Consider the following 14,467-nt stretch of genomic DNA (forward strand, 5'->3'; position numbering starts at 1 on the left):
CCACCTGAGCACAGGTAACAGGAAAGCAGCACTCACCTCCCTGCTTACTTCTGTCAAGATAGATTGAAACCCTTCGGGCCAGACCTGTGAGGAGACAGGGAGGAGGGGTTGGTGCTCAGCTCAGTCAGAGCTAAATAAATCTTAAAAAAAGGATTAGAAAAGGCAACTGAAATGAAAAGAGGAGAAGCAGCAGCAGCAGCCAGAGCAGCACATGCCTCCATCCACAAGCAGGCTCTGGCTCTGGCACAGCATTCCTGGGAAGTCATCAGCCTGTCTGTGTGGGGAAAGGGCTCTGGCTGGCTGACAGCAGCACAGAGCTGACACTTCTGCTGGAACAAGGAGACCATCCTCTGTCTCAGCTGGTCCCTGTTCTCAAGTACATTGGGAAGTGCCAGACAGAAACCCAAGTAACTGCACAAATCAGTTGGAGTGCAGAGCATGGGGCTGCTGCCACAGGAGGTTGGGGATCCTGTGCTCCACACCTGGGTGGGCACAGAGAGTGCAGACAACTTATGGGTGCTCTGTTTGAAGGGCTAAATAAGAAGTTACCCTCAGACAGAGACTGCTTTCAGCCAGGCAGTGAGGGCAGAGCTGCAAACACCAGTTGAAAGCACCATGGGGATCACCCTGGAAAATCACAGCATCATAAAACAGAATCCCAGAATGGCTTGGGTTGGGAGAGACCTTAAAGCTCATCTCTTTCCGTCCCCTGCCATGGGCAGGGACACCTTCCACCAGCCCAGGTTGCTCCAAGCCCCATCCAGCCTGGCCTGGAACACTTCCAGGAATGGAGCAGCCACAGCTTCTCTGGGCAACCTGTACCAGTGCCTCAGCACCCTGTCCTGCACAGGGAGCTCCAGGTGCTCAGGAAGAGACCTGGCCAAGCCCTTTGCTGGCTGGAGAGGGAAGACACTACAGGCAGGGAGCACTGGAGGAGCTGCAGGGAACAGCTGACTTGGTGATTGTGAACCAGTTGGTCACACCTCTGCATCCTTCCCAACTCCAGAACTGTGCTGCTCTCAAGGACAAAGCCATTCTGCCTGTGGAGCTGTGGCTGTTCCCTTTGTCAGAGACACAATAGAGAGGAGTTGAGCAGCAACACCGTGGCTGAGTGTAGTCAGAGCTCCAGTGCTGCGTGGCCAGCACGGCTGTGCTCACTCCAGGCAATGGTCCCTGTGCTGCTCACTGCCTGCAAAAACCCTTTTCTACACAAATTGCCAGAATTCCCTCAGTCTCCTGCTGCGAAAGCACAGCTCCAGAGCATGTCAGGGCTGTTCTTCCTACGCTGCTCAACAGAAAAAGTTGTTTTCCCACATCCCTGGAAACCCCAAGTGATTAGCACCAGGAGATGTGCTTCTCCCTCAGCCCCCTCTGCCCCTCATGCTGGGGATTCCCAGCCCCTGCCTCATGCAGGGACCAATCCTGCTTTCAACACCTTGATTTTCACTGAAAAAGACTTTTTTTCTTGGTGCATCTGTTCTGAACAAGATCAGAACCAAAACACCTCACACAGAACAAAGACTGGTCTGGGACTGCTGAAATGAACACTCACCTACTCCAGTCAGCTACTCAGTGCTGGGGCCAAGTTTAACCCTAACCTGGTTGTGTGAGCTCATTTCTGACCTCAGAGTGTAAAAGTGTAAGTTCTGTGCCTCACCCTGGCCTGTTGTCCCCTCTCAGGCAGCCCCTGGGCATGTCACTGGTGACATCCCATCACTCAGACAGCCCAGGGAAGCTTGTCAAGCTTCCAAGGGATATGTTTGGGTATTGTATAGTCCTCTCTCCTTTTCTAAGTGGGAAAATGGCCCAGCAAAGCCATGTTCTGGGTGTTCTCAAGAGCCATTCAGAGCTGAGTGTGACACTATGACACAGGGGAAAGGCTGGGAGGGAGGGAGAGAAAGAAATCAATAGTGGGAGCAAACAAACTCCTGTAAAACTCCTGAGCTCTGCAGCTTCAAATGTGCCTCTTCGGTTTTATGAGCCAGTGCTGGACATATCTATGGTCTTGGCAGCAGCAGACTGTTAAGAGTCTCATTTCCATGGGGACTTGCTCCACATAGCTCTTTTGAAGTGGCTACATTTATTTCTCTCTCTGCAAAGAGATCTGTCCTTCTCTGCCAAACCTGCTGCGAAGGTGAAAGGCAAAGACAACAGGCCCCAGACTGCTTCAAACTATGAGGGGAAGGAAAAGGTGAAAAATCCAAAACAGCCCTAAAGAGAACAGACTTAAAAGTTTCCAAACTCCTGTTTTGGCAAGTGCAACCATCCAACTCTCACAGCTCCATCAGCTCCTGCCTCAGCTCTGCAGTGTCAGACACTGACAATCCTTTCTGTGGTGTTAAATCCTGTACAGGGAGAGGTACAACTGCAAATGCTCTGCCTTGGCAAGGTGCACGTGGGGGAAAAAAAGGCAGGAAAATGGGATTAAGTGGAGGGAGCTCAGTGGGCAGCTGTCAGCATCCTCCCTGAATATGATCAAAGCCCACGGTCAGGGCAGTGTGGGAGAATTCCCAGCACCAAGATCCTGAATCCAGGGATGGGAAACACCAGCCAGCACCCAGGAATGCTGGTGGTGGCAAGGAAATACAGAGTGACACCGCAAAGGGCAACCTGTGGTGATTCCTGGACATGTTCTACCCCAGGACAGCCAGGCCCTTCCCCACTTGGAGCAGCCCCACCGTGTCCTCCTGCCCTTGCTGCCACCTCTGCCCCAGGGCAGGTCTGACCACACTGATTCGCAGAGCAGGCTATGAACTTCCAGCAGCTTATAACCAGTTCTGTGCATATCCCCCAGCAAGCCAGAGCTTGAAATCACCTCAAACACAGCTCCCCTTCCCTGAGACAAACTGTGAGGTGTTAAGGGAAACATAACAGACAGGAGCTCACCAGGAAAATCCAATGAATAGCTAAAAGAGCTGTGTCAGGCTCCTGGGAGGAACCACATCAGCTCAGAAATGAGAACTGTCAGATTTTAAGGTCAGGATGAATGATGATGGTCATCTCATCTGACCTCCTGCTTAGCACAGGCCAGAGAGCCTCACCCAGCAGTTGCTCCATCAATCCCACAAAGTGCTGATTGAACAGGAGCTCACACAGGAGAACCTGCAGCCTTGATTAAAAATATTCAAGTGACAGAAAATCACCATTAGAGCAGCAGGACATGGTCAGGTCTCTGAAGGACAGAACATCCGCCTCCTTTAATGTCCTGAAACCTCCTGTAATGTCCTAAAACCTCCTGTAACATCCTTAAACCTCCTGTAATGGCCTAAACCAGACTTCAGGGTTACTCACACTGATTTTCTGGCTTCATCCTGTGCATGGCTGGATGCCAGTGCTCCTTTTTACATCCTTTTCTACCCAAATTTTCTAACACTCCATGCAGGCAAATGTCTCACTGTGCTGCCCTTCTGCACGTGCCAGATTTAGACCACACGTTCCTTTGCCACCTCCTGACCCACAACAAACAGTGAAGAACAAGTGCCAGAATTGGAGCTCAGGCTAAAGGAGGTCACAGGTGCAACATGCAAAGCTGTACAAAGGCTGATTTTCACCTTTCCCCCCCCAAACAAGGCTCAGTGGGACCCACCTCGTGTAGTTGGCAGCATGTCTGACAGTCCTTGCCAGGCAGTCACCATCTCTGGGTTCTTCTCCAGGTCTGCAAAGTTCTTCCACACTCTGATGGCACCATCGTCTTGGGGAGGAGAGGAGGGAAAGAGAAAGCAGTGTCAATGCTGATGCAGCTCTCACCATTCCTCGTGCACAAGGAAGGAGAGGAGAAGCAGAACTGCAGTCACACAGACTCCGAAACTCAGAGTGGCACTTGAACTGAATCCTTTCTTCTTAGAGTTGTTTTTCCTTTCTAATCTTACATCCTTGGAGCCTAAAGCATTGTTCTACTGGAACTGTGCTGGAACAGCTTTTCCCCTTCCCGCTGATGCAGCTCTCACCATTCCTCGTGCACAAGGAAGGAGAGGAGAAGCAGAACTGCAGTCACACAGACTCCGAAACTCAGAGTGGCACTTGAACTGAATCCTTTCTTCTTAGAGTTGTTTTTCCTTTCTAATCTTACATCCTTGGAGCCTAAAGCATTGTTCTACTGGAACTGTGCTGGAACAGCTTTTCCCCTTCCCTTGAATAACACCTGACATTAGGTGTCTCTCCATTTCCTTGGCTCATTCACTTTCTCTAGGATTCATCTCTGTCCTCCTCACTGTTGGTGCTGAGAGCTACAGAAGTACCACTCCACACCAAACAGCCCTACAGAAGCAGCTGAATCAAAGCCCAAACCATCAGCACTAAATCTTTCAGGAACACTGTGTATTTTTCAATTTGCTCCCCATCTGCCAAACTTTTGTGCTGAGAATCAATAAGTTGAAAGGAAAATGTCCTGAAGGCCCTCTCAGCTGCTCTCCCACCTCCCTTAATTACACCCAACCTCTACAGGTCAGCAGGATGTTGGAGGAGCTGCTGAAAACACTCAGGGATGGGTTGGGAATGGCTCCTTGGGAGAGCAGCAGACCTGACTCACAGCAGAGCAGGGAATGGGGCAGAGCTCTTTATGCAACCCCACACAAGGCAATGGGGTGTTCTGGAGACCTGCTGAGGTGAGGCACATGGACTAAACTCAGAGCTACTTGAGAAGTTCAGTACTTAGACTGAGCCCTGATTGCTCTAGCCAAAACCAGCACAAGGAACAGAATTTGAGTTCTTCTATTCTGGGTGCTGTATGATTTCAGCTCTGGATAGCAGCTCTAGCCAACCAAAATCCTCTTTCCCCAGGTGTTCTGCAGGAGTAAGTGACCACAACCTTGCAAGGACAGGGAAAGGCTCAGAATGAGGGAAGAAATAAAGCTGTGTGAAAGGCTTCAGCAAGTGTTTGCCTCCTCAGTCCCTTGAAAGACTTTGCAGCATGTGCTTAAGAGATTTCAGTACTGCCAGAAACAACTTTTGGGTTTGATCCTGAAAATGCCTCCTCAGCTGAGAGCAGACAGGGAAGGGCAGGGGAGGGAAGGGTCAGGCTGGGGCAAATCCACGGAGGGAAGAGCATGAGGTGCAGAACAGCTCAGGTGGATGTGGGTTTGTAAAGCCCCCCCAGTGCCAGCTCACACCTGGGAAATGTGTTTACCTGTGGCAGTGAGCAGCAGGGAGCAGTCCTGCCCATTCAGGTACTCCATGGCTGTGATCCGTGTGTACCGAGGGTTCCCGTTGTGGAAGTAGTCCAACTTCTCCCCCTTCTCCCAGTCCCAAAAGCTGTGGGAGGGAAAGACAGCAAGTCAGTTCTCAGCTCTCTGTGCAAGCTGTGGAGAGATGTACACATTATCCAATTACACCTCATGGATTCCAGCTCAGTTTGGATTTCTCCTTTGGAGTTCAGCATTGTTTGATTGATAACACATCACACAATCATGGAATGGGTTGGAAGGGACATTAAAGATGATCCAGTTCCACCCCATGCCATGGGCAGGGACACCTTCCACTAGCCCTGGTTGCTCCAAGCCCCATTCAACCTGGCCTGGAACACTCCCAGGGATGGAGCAGCCACAGTTGCTCTGGGCAAGCTGTGCCAAGGAAGAATTGAAACACCTCGACCTCCTGCAAGATAAACAGGACAGAAGCTCAGCTTTAACTGCTATAACCCTGTGAGGACCCACGTGCAGCCCTCACCCAGCACCTCAGGGTGGGTGGACTCAGGGTCATGCTGAGAGCTGTGGATGTGAGGACTCTGCCCTGTGTCCCTGCCCTGAGGGAGGGAAGGATGGCCATGGGGGAATGGGGAGGAGGAAGGGAAGGACATGTGGCAGTGGTACCTTGAGATAACCCCCATGTGCCCTGCACCACTCTAACCCTCAGCCCCTCACCAGATGCTGTCCTTGTCAGCCACGGCGATGCAGGGTGTGAAGGGGTGGAATTTCACCACAGAGGGGACACCTGGGTTCCTGTTGAGGAAGATCTGGTCGTCCAGCCGGGAGATGCCTGTGGGGACAGGAGCAGCACAGCTCAGCACCTGGGGATGGCCCACCTGGGAGACAGGGCTGGGACCACCCTCAGCTTCCCAGTGTGACCCCTCTCCTCCTCCTGCCGCCCCAGTTCTCACCAACAGCCACCCCAGCACTGTCCTCCTGCAAGGAGCTTCCCAGACCCATCACCCACAGCCCCAGCTGCCCCACACTGATGTGTTTCATGTCTTAAGGCACAAACTAAAGCTGGTGACAAATCAGGAGGTCCTTTCCATGGGAGATTGAAGAGAACAAGCACAACAAGCACAGAAAAACCCAGTTTGTGTCGAGAGAAAAAAACAGTTAGTGTTGAGAGAGAAACTAACACTGTTCCTTCAAAATATAAAACACGAAAATGCCTTTTCCCAGCTTAAAATACATCTGCACACTGTGGCCTGTGGATTATTTATTTAACCTTCCATTACAACTCCTTCACATTTGAGGTTAATTTGCAAATGAAAAATGTATTTTCCATGGAGACCTTAAACAAGGGGCAAAGACTTTCCCCATCTTGTCTTCAGAGCAGTTTGCTATTCACAAGCAGTGTGGGGACCCTGACACTGTTAGTTTTTGGCACACTCTGAATTCATCACACAAGCCCCTGAGCCCAGGAGACATCTCCTCAGCTCCAGTTTGTTTTAGAATGCATCCATTTAATCTAATTTTCATTAAAAGCTTGTAAGTCTATTTTAATTCCTTTTAATATTTCACATTTCCATTATTTTTTTAATGAATAGTGGCACTTCAGTCACTCAGGTCAAGCAACCAAATATGAACACTGTCTAGAAACAGATTTAACTTCTCTAGGCAAGCATGAAAAATCCCCTTCTTTGTATTCAAACAGATCTGCCAGGCCATCTCCTGGGCTCCAGCTTTGTTTCCCTGGTTCTCTGGTTGATGATATTCTGCAGCTTCCCGACACGAACCTCTGACTGGAGCTCAGCAACCTCCTGACAACCAGGCTGAGCCCTGGGCATTTCTTCATTCACATTATGATTTCCAGCTCCTGCAAGCTTCCCTGGGGAGCAGCAGCCCCCACAGCACAGTCCTGCCCCCGGGAATGCTGCTGGGAGGGTGCTGGGAGCTCCCCTGAATGCAGCTCCTTAGGCACACGAGCAGGGATCATTTAGGGATGCAAATCCCTCAGGAAGCTTCGTTGGGTTCCACTGTATTTGAATCTCAGCCTGTGCTGAGAGTTTTAGCCCAAAAGCTGCCTTGGAGAGGCACAGAGAGGCGTAAGGAAATGCAGGATCAGGTTTCTGGGGAGCTCATGCTGACGCAACTTGAACCTGAGCGTGCTGGAAGCAGCATAGAGACACACACAAATCCCCAAAATATCATGGGATATAGGGAGTAAATGAGCATTTACAGAGCTCAGCAGAGCAGGGAATGTGAGACACATCACTGAGGTATCTCCTGGTCATGGAGGATGTGGCCAGCAGGCCCAGGGCTGATCTGCCATGAGCATGTCTGTCCCACATCAAACACTGCAGTTTATCCTGCAGCATTCCACCCACTATCCCTTTCAAAACGGAACTGACTACCCATCTGAACTCCACAGGGCAGGGAGGAAGAGCCCAAATGGTAAATCAAGAGCATCTGCTCTGGGGCTCTGCATTGTGGATCTCATGGCTTTGCTGGAGGCACCAATTGCCACTGGGGCTGTGGCTGAGGAGCTCAGCAGCTTCCTGGCACTGGAAAGGGGATGTGCGTCAGCTCCCACAGGTCAGGAAGCTTCCTTTTCTCCTACTGCTCTCCTGGCAAGGACTCTCCTCCTTCAGAGGAGTCATTGCTCTGGGGCTCCTCTGCTCCCACAGTGGTCAACCAGTTCAGTGCTGCTCTTGGCTGAGCACTTCGCTCTGGAGTTGTGCTTTCAAAGGGAAAGGCAGATACTTGGCATTTGAAGTGCTCGTTTCCCTGATCTAGTGAGCAAACTCTGCAGCTGAGAAGGGAAAGGTGAGGGAGTATCAGTGAAACATCTGCAGCAGCATCACCTCACCTGCACCGGGAGGGAACAGGCACCTTTCCAGTGTGAGGGGCAGCACGGGGCCACTACTAATTGGGGTCATAGTTAATTGAGATTTTGCAGTTCAGTGTCCTGAGCAAGGGACAGTACTCACCCTTCTGGATGATCTTCTGGGCCTGTTTCCTGACCCGGGCGTTGCGCAGGAACCGCCACTCCCTCTCCTTGCGGATCTGACTCTCCAGGTCATGCTCCTCAGGGATCTTTCAGTAGGTGAATAGATGCACAAAACAAACCAACAGTGACCATCAAAACCCCACGAATTACCTTGGTAACACACACTCAGACCATGCAGCACATCAGACTGAGCCATAAGTACTTTAGGGTCTCAGCTTCAGGCAGTAAATGGAGGAGCACACGGGACATGATGTTATTAAATACTTGAGCATCTTTCTGAGCGAAATCCTTCTCATCATCCCTAATCTCTTCCCTTTTCCTTTTGCTGCCCTGAGCTTTGTTTTGTCTTTAAGTCACAGGCATTTCCCCCAGATGAATGACTTGGGGTTTCAGAAGAGCTCTGCATATTACCATCCATGGCGGTGACACAGTTGAGTGAGGAACCTCGTCACCAGCACCAGCCCCTGTTTGGTTCCATGTACTGGGAACTCCTTATATTGGGAAGAATAGAATAGATTAGCATGATATATAATAGATTAGGAAGAACTCTTCCTTATATTAGGCAGAAGTTTTCCCTGTGAGGGTGGTGAGACACTGGCACAGGTTGCCCAGGGACGCTGTGGCTGTCCGAACCCTGGCAGTGTTCAAAGCCAGGTTGGATAAAGACTTGAGCAACCTGCCTGAGATGGTAGAAGCCCCAGTGCTGCTCCCACCATGGGTATCCTCACCCTCAGCGCACAAGATCACAAGGAATAAAGCCATATGATCTCATCCCCACAGCAGGAGCTACATAGGTGGTGTCTTTAATGCTTAAAAAATCGTTCAAGACGAATAACCTCACTGCTCCAGAACCATCCCTGGGTCAATTGAGGACTCTGAGGACTCTGGGACAACTATAGGACTCTGATCCAGCTGCTTTTGATGCTGGTTGTTCCAAAGAAATAACTTTGGGAGAAAGGAGACATGAAGTCCTTTGACTCCTTCCCCAGGCCCCACAAACACATACTCTTTTCCATAAATAAGAAGCCTCTTAAATAATCTGCCACTATTCTATACATTGCCTTCCAAACACACTATGCTTTGGAAAACAACAATTACTGAGCTCAACTTCTGCTCCTTTCAAATAAATAAAACCCAAGGAGCCCACCCTCCACCTTTCCTCCTGGCAAAAAAAAAAAAAAAAAAAGCACTTTTATTTCAGTACAACACCTATTAGAAAGGCAGTGACAAACGACCCATAATGTAAAGCAATAAACAAACCTGAGCTAAAATACATCAAAGGAATTTGAGAGTGGAGAGATGACACCTACACCTTAATGAAAATCCAGCTGCTCTGGGAATAAATTAAAGTAAGTGCTAAAATGCTGGGAAAGAGCACTTGGACCACCACTGCAGTGAGGAGCTGAGTCAGAGCACACAGGTAACTCTGTCCTGGCTCCCCATGCCCACCCACCTGGGACTGGGCTCTGTGGGTCATCCTGCCAAGGGTCTAGAGAATACCAAGCTCAGAGAACATGCAACAAAGTGACAAACACAAGGGCACTTAGAATCACAGAATCATTTAGGCTAGAAGAGATCCATCAAGTCCAACCTGTGACCCATCACCACCTTGTCAACCAGACCAGTGCATTGAGTGCCATGTCCAGTCTGAACACCTCCAGGGCTGGTGACTCCACCACCTCCCTGGGCAGTTCCAATGCCTGACAAACCCTTCCATGAAGAAATTCCTCCTGATGTCCAATCTGAACCTCCCCTGGCACAGCTTGAGGCTGTTTCCTCTTGTCCTGTCCCTTGTTCCCTGGGAGTAGAGCCTAGAACCTGTCTTGGCACAGCTTGAGGCTGTTTCCTCTTGTCCTGTCCCTTGTTCCCTGGGAGTAGAGCCTGACCCCACCTGGCTGCACCTCCTGGCAGGAGTTGCAGAGAGCAGAAGGTTCCCCTGAGCCTCCTTTTCTCCAGGCTGAGCCCCCAGAGCTCCCTCAGCTCTCCTCATCAGATTTGTGCTCCATTCCCTTCCCTGAGCACTTGAGGTGTCTCAGCACTGCCCTGGTCCTGCTGCCACACAAGCCAGGATGCCACTGGTCTTCTTCATGGATTGTGTGTGGCACAGCCATGACCTCCAGCCCAGCTGCTGCTGGCTGGAAAACCAGGAATTACTACTCAACTCTTTAGGCTCCTAATTCCCATCCCTGTTCCCCTAACCACCAGCTCCTGCTGGAGCTAACACTGTGTCTCCCTCCCACCATGGCAGTGGGTGTCAGGAGGGAGCAGGAGGATTTGGCACACAGCTCCAGTGGCAAATCCAGTTCTCCTTGGGTAACATCCCTGCAGCAGTTGCAGGGAGCTCACTGCTCTGCCAGGACTCTGAGCAGCAGCCAAGGCACAGCACTGCAGCTCGGGCAGGGCTTTATCAGGAAGGGTTTCTTATGTAATTCTCACCTTCCAGGATCCATCCCTGCTCCTGCCTGCGTGTTCTGCCAGCCCTGGGAGCAACAGACGCTGGCTCCTGCTCTCCCTGACTCAGGACTTCCTGGCAGCTGGCACCAAGGCTTTCCTGCCCGCTCAGGCCAGCACCACCCGTGGTTCCCAGCACAGCCTGGTGTCACCAGGGACTTCAGTAGGAGGAAAGGCTTTTGCAGAGACCAGGGCTGGGGTAGGATCTGCTTTCCCTGGCACATGGGGAATTCACAATGCAGTGTTTTCTTTCTCCATTGATTTGATTAGATAATCAATAAATCAAACCTGGAGTGATGGCTTGAAACTGAGCCCGTGATTTACACTGGGAATTAATCCCTCAGTCTTTCCAGTGAAAGCATTCTCAGGGCAAGGTCTATGAAGCAAAACTAAATTCATAAATTAAATATGACTAAGATGCACTCACAGTCATTTTATGTTTATTCATTACAGGAACAGTTGCCTTGTCTTTCCCTGTTTATGCAGGCAGGCAGCAGCTCCAAATGAACGCCTGGAATTAAGCATCAATGTCATCTCCTTCCATCAGTACTCAGTAGACTTTACTCTTTGCCTTTTTCATGAGGCTGAAGCTCCCAAAAGACAGCAGCCACCAGCCAGGGCTGTTCCTGTCGTTGCAGGAGCAGAGCACTCCATGGAAACTCAGTTCCTGAGCTGCTGCATGGCCAGTCCTGCCAGGGAACCTCAGGGAACTTGTCCCTTGCACACACAACACTCACTCTATTCCAAATTACATATAATTCACAGAATCATTAAGGCTGGAGAAGTCCTCCAGGACCATCAAGTCCAACCTGTGACCCATCACCACTTGGCAGCCAGACCAGAGCACTGAAGTGCCATGTCCAGTCATTCCTTGGACACCTCCAGGGATGGTGACTCCACCACATCCCTAAGCAGCCTCTTCCCATGCCTGACAGCCCTTTCCAGGAAGAAATTCCTCCTGATGTCCGACCAGAACCTGTCTTGGCACAACTTGAGGCTGTTTCCTCTCATCCTGTCATTTATTCCCTGGGAGCACAGTCCAAATCCCACCTGGCTCCAACCTGTCAAGTTCCCTGTTAGGATAGGCTAACACAACACCCAAACCCCACCTGGCTCCAACCTGTCAAATTCCCTGTTAGGATAGGCTAACACAACAATATTCCTGCACAAAGCCTCTCCTTGGCCTTCTAAAGCTGCTTTGCAGAAGTAAGAGGGAAATCAACTTTCTTCCTTGTTCTATTAGAAAACACAGAATTGGTTTTGCTCAGCTTCACCCATGGCTGGTGAGGACAGCTCATGGTCAGAAGCCTCAGTCGCAGAGAGGGAGAATTCCTGGCCTAAAACACTCAGGGAACTACTACAAGAGTCATGGATGGCTCACATGCAGCTGCTGGTGGAGGGAGAAGGGACAGAGCACAGCACTCATGGGGTGCTGCTCAGGAGTGCAGTCACAGCATTTCCATGACTCCCCTCCCTGGCTTCTGGGAATCAGCATAGGAATGCTCCACATTTTTGCTGCCTCCCCTAAAGTAATTTTGTCTACTTTATGTCCATGAAGTAGTAGTAAACCCACCCCCACGCTCAGAGCTCTGCCCCTGCTCGTGCCTGGCTGCCTTCCCTGATTTATTTCATTAATAAAGACACTCCTCTTCCCTGGGAAGAGCTTCCCTCAAAGAGCAGACAAATGCTTTTAATAAGAACTAAGAGCTCAAACATCATCTTCCTCCTCCTGTGTTCTTGTATGGATGCGAATCAAGGCACCAAAACTCATCATGATGAGAGAAGCCCCTGGTCCAAGCCTGACCAGGCAGCCCAGTCCCACAGGCCACATGTGTGCTAATGAATTATTCTGCTCAGGATATCAGGAGAAGGTGAATTTCAGAGCAGCTGAGGAAGTGTCAGGCAATCACTTCAGCAGCTACTGCTTCCTCCTGATGATTCTCTGTGGAAATCAAGAACCTGCCATGCAACTGCTGTTCTGATATCCTTAAACTCAGAGCAGTTACCTCACTCCAAACCCTTCAAGGTGCCAGAAGAGTGGTGATGGATGGCTCAGCAGCAGCTCCTGGATGAAACAGCACTTAAAATGGGCAATTTTCTCATTATTGAGAGTTAAATACCAGTGGTTGGACATAAACATCCGTTGTGGAGTGGCATTAATGCAGGCTGGGCATTATCCTTCACAGCCAAGGCAAAGCCTTTGGGAACTGAAACTCAAAGTCCTGACACAGCTTGGGCTCCCTGAGACTCCCAGAGCACCTGGAGGTTTGTGCTTGCTTTAATGAGGGAGATTTGCTGCTGGTTTTATTTCATACTTAAACCTGAAACCTGAGCTTTGGCTAAAACATTCTGGGAACTTAACAGCTTCTCTTTCCAGTCACTAATGGTTTTTGCCCATCTCTCAAGAGCTCTGCCTTGGCTTTTTCCTAGAACAAGGCCTCAGTTTCTCTCACCTCACACAAAGCCAGCTCAGGTACCCCAACAACTCACTTTCAAAAGGCTCTGGGTGCAGAGTTGTCATTGCCACCTTTATTCTTTGCCACAACACAACTTATTTTACCTTTTTAACTCCAAAACCCAACTGTGATGCTCCTGAAATTCCCCCCAGGCACTCCTGTGGACATCCAGCCACTCTCACTTTCTCCTCTAAGTTAGAGGTGTCTGCATTGTGTCTGGAAGCAGAGCACAGCTCTGAAATCACACTGCAGGTCTGTCCTGCAGTCACTGGGACCTTTCCCCAGGGGAGCAAACCCCTTCCACCACTTCTCTGCCTCTTCTAACATCACCACAGCCAGGAAATTCAGCTGGAATGTCAGCAAGAAAAGAGCATCGCTCTTTCTCCAGCATCTCACAGCCCTTTCTGGGGAAAAAAATCCTTCCTTCCTCTCTTTATTTGTGTTAAAAAATCAATTAATTTTCACTATAATGCAAGGTTCAATATATAGACAGGCACAACATTTCAACTGGAACACATCCACAGTGCAGCCAGGCAGAACTGGGGCTCTGGGCTCCAGAATCAACCCCCAGTTTTACATTCCTTGTGGACTGTGCTCCATGGAGCTTAGGGCTTTGCCTCTGGGCTGTGTCATACCCTGTTATCCCATCCTCTCTGACTCTTCTGCTCCCTCTGATCACTTTTTCCCTTGTATTTACCAGCACAGTGGCCCCACAGCTCCCTAGAGCAGGATGATGTGAGTCCATTCCTCTCCCTCCCCAGACTGGAGGAAAAGGAGGGGAAAAAGCCTGAAGCTGAGCTCAGGAGCACTGAGTGCTCACCAGCACTGCCCAGAAAGGCCACCCACGAGAGCAGTGTTACCTTCATCACTGGCTGAGCAAAGTACTTGGCACTCCAGTCACAGAATCCTGTCTGCACCGTGGCCGAGATGAAGCTCTTGTGTCCGACGGTGTCGTCGGCGTCGTCAGCTGTCTGTGAGGAGAGAACAGGTGTCACCCAATTCAGGGCCACATGTGCCACCCAGATTGCCCTTGGCAGGCAGCAAACAGCTCAAACATGCTGCCAAGGCCATGAAACTCTGTGCACTTGGCTTTGGGATCACTTCGGTGACAGTCACTCCTGGAAATGTGCTCATCTCCCAGCTGCATGGCACGAGGCCATCAGGATGCTGCAGGAATTGGGGCTGAAGCAGCACTGTCACCATGATGAGGTCCCAGTTTTCTCACAGTACCCAAGCATCTGGCATGAGGAACAGGGAGGATGAATCAGGATAAGGCACAGCCAGACACAGCTGCAAGCCAAGGGCACACAGGGATGAGTGTTTGTTACACAGCACAAGTCATCCACAGGGAAAGTGGAAATGCTGCTCCACTCACTCAGGTTTCAGCCATTTTTCAGGAATATGACCCAGGCTAGTGCTGCCAA

General features: G+C 50.3%; 1 protein-coding gene across 1 annotated transcript in view; it reads right to left on the bottom strand.

Annotated features, from left to right (window-relative positions):
- The window catches only part of RPTOR (regulatory associated protein of MTOR, complex 1), a gene marked incomplete at its 5' end in the record, with an annotated part of 54,263 nt that overhangs the window by 12,315 nt on the left and 27,481 nt on the right, over nucleotides 1-14,467 (bottom strand). Inside the window, 6 exons of the mRNA XM_009082020.1 lie at nucleotides 37-84; nucleotides 3,587-3,691; nucleotides 5,126-5,250; nucleotides 5,859-5,973; nucleotides 8,117-8,222; nucleotides 13,904-14,014. Coding sequence (XP_009080268.1) covers nucleotides 37-84; nucleotides 3,587-3,691; nucleotides 5,126-5,250; nucleotides 5,859-5,973; nucleotides 8,117-8,222; nucleotides 13,904-14,014 — 610 coding nt within the window. The remainder of the gene's footprint in view (nucleotides 1-36; nucleotides 85-3,586; nucleotides 3,692-5,125; nucleotides 5,251-5,858; nucleotides 5,974-8,116; nucleotides 8,223-13,903; nucleotides 14,015-14,467) is intronic.

The sequence above is a fragment of the Acanthisitta chloris genome, unplaced genomic scaffold (assembly GCF_000695815.1).
Source record: "Acanthisitta chloris isolate BGI_N310 unplaced genomic scaffold, ASM69581v1 scaffold12839, whole genome shotgun sequence".
Classification (NCBI taxonomy): domain Eukaryota; kingdom Metazoa; phylum Chordata; class Aves; order Passeriformes; family Acanthisittidae; genus Acanthisitta; species Acanthisitta chloris.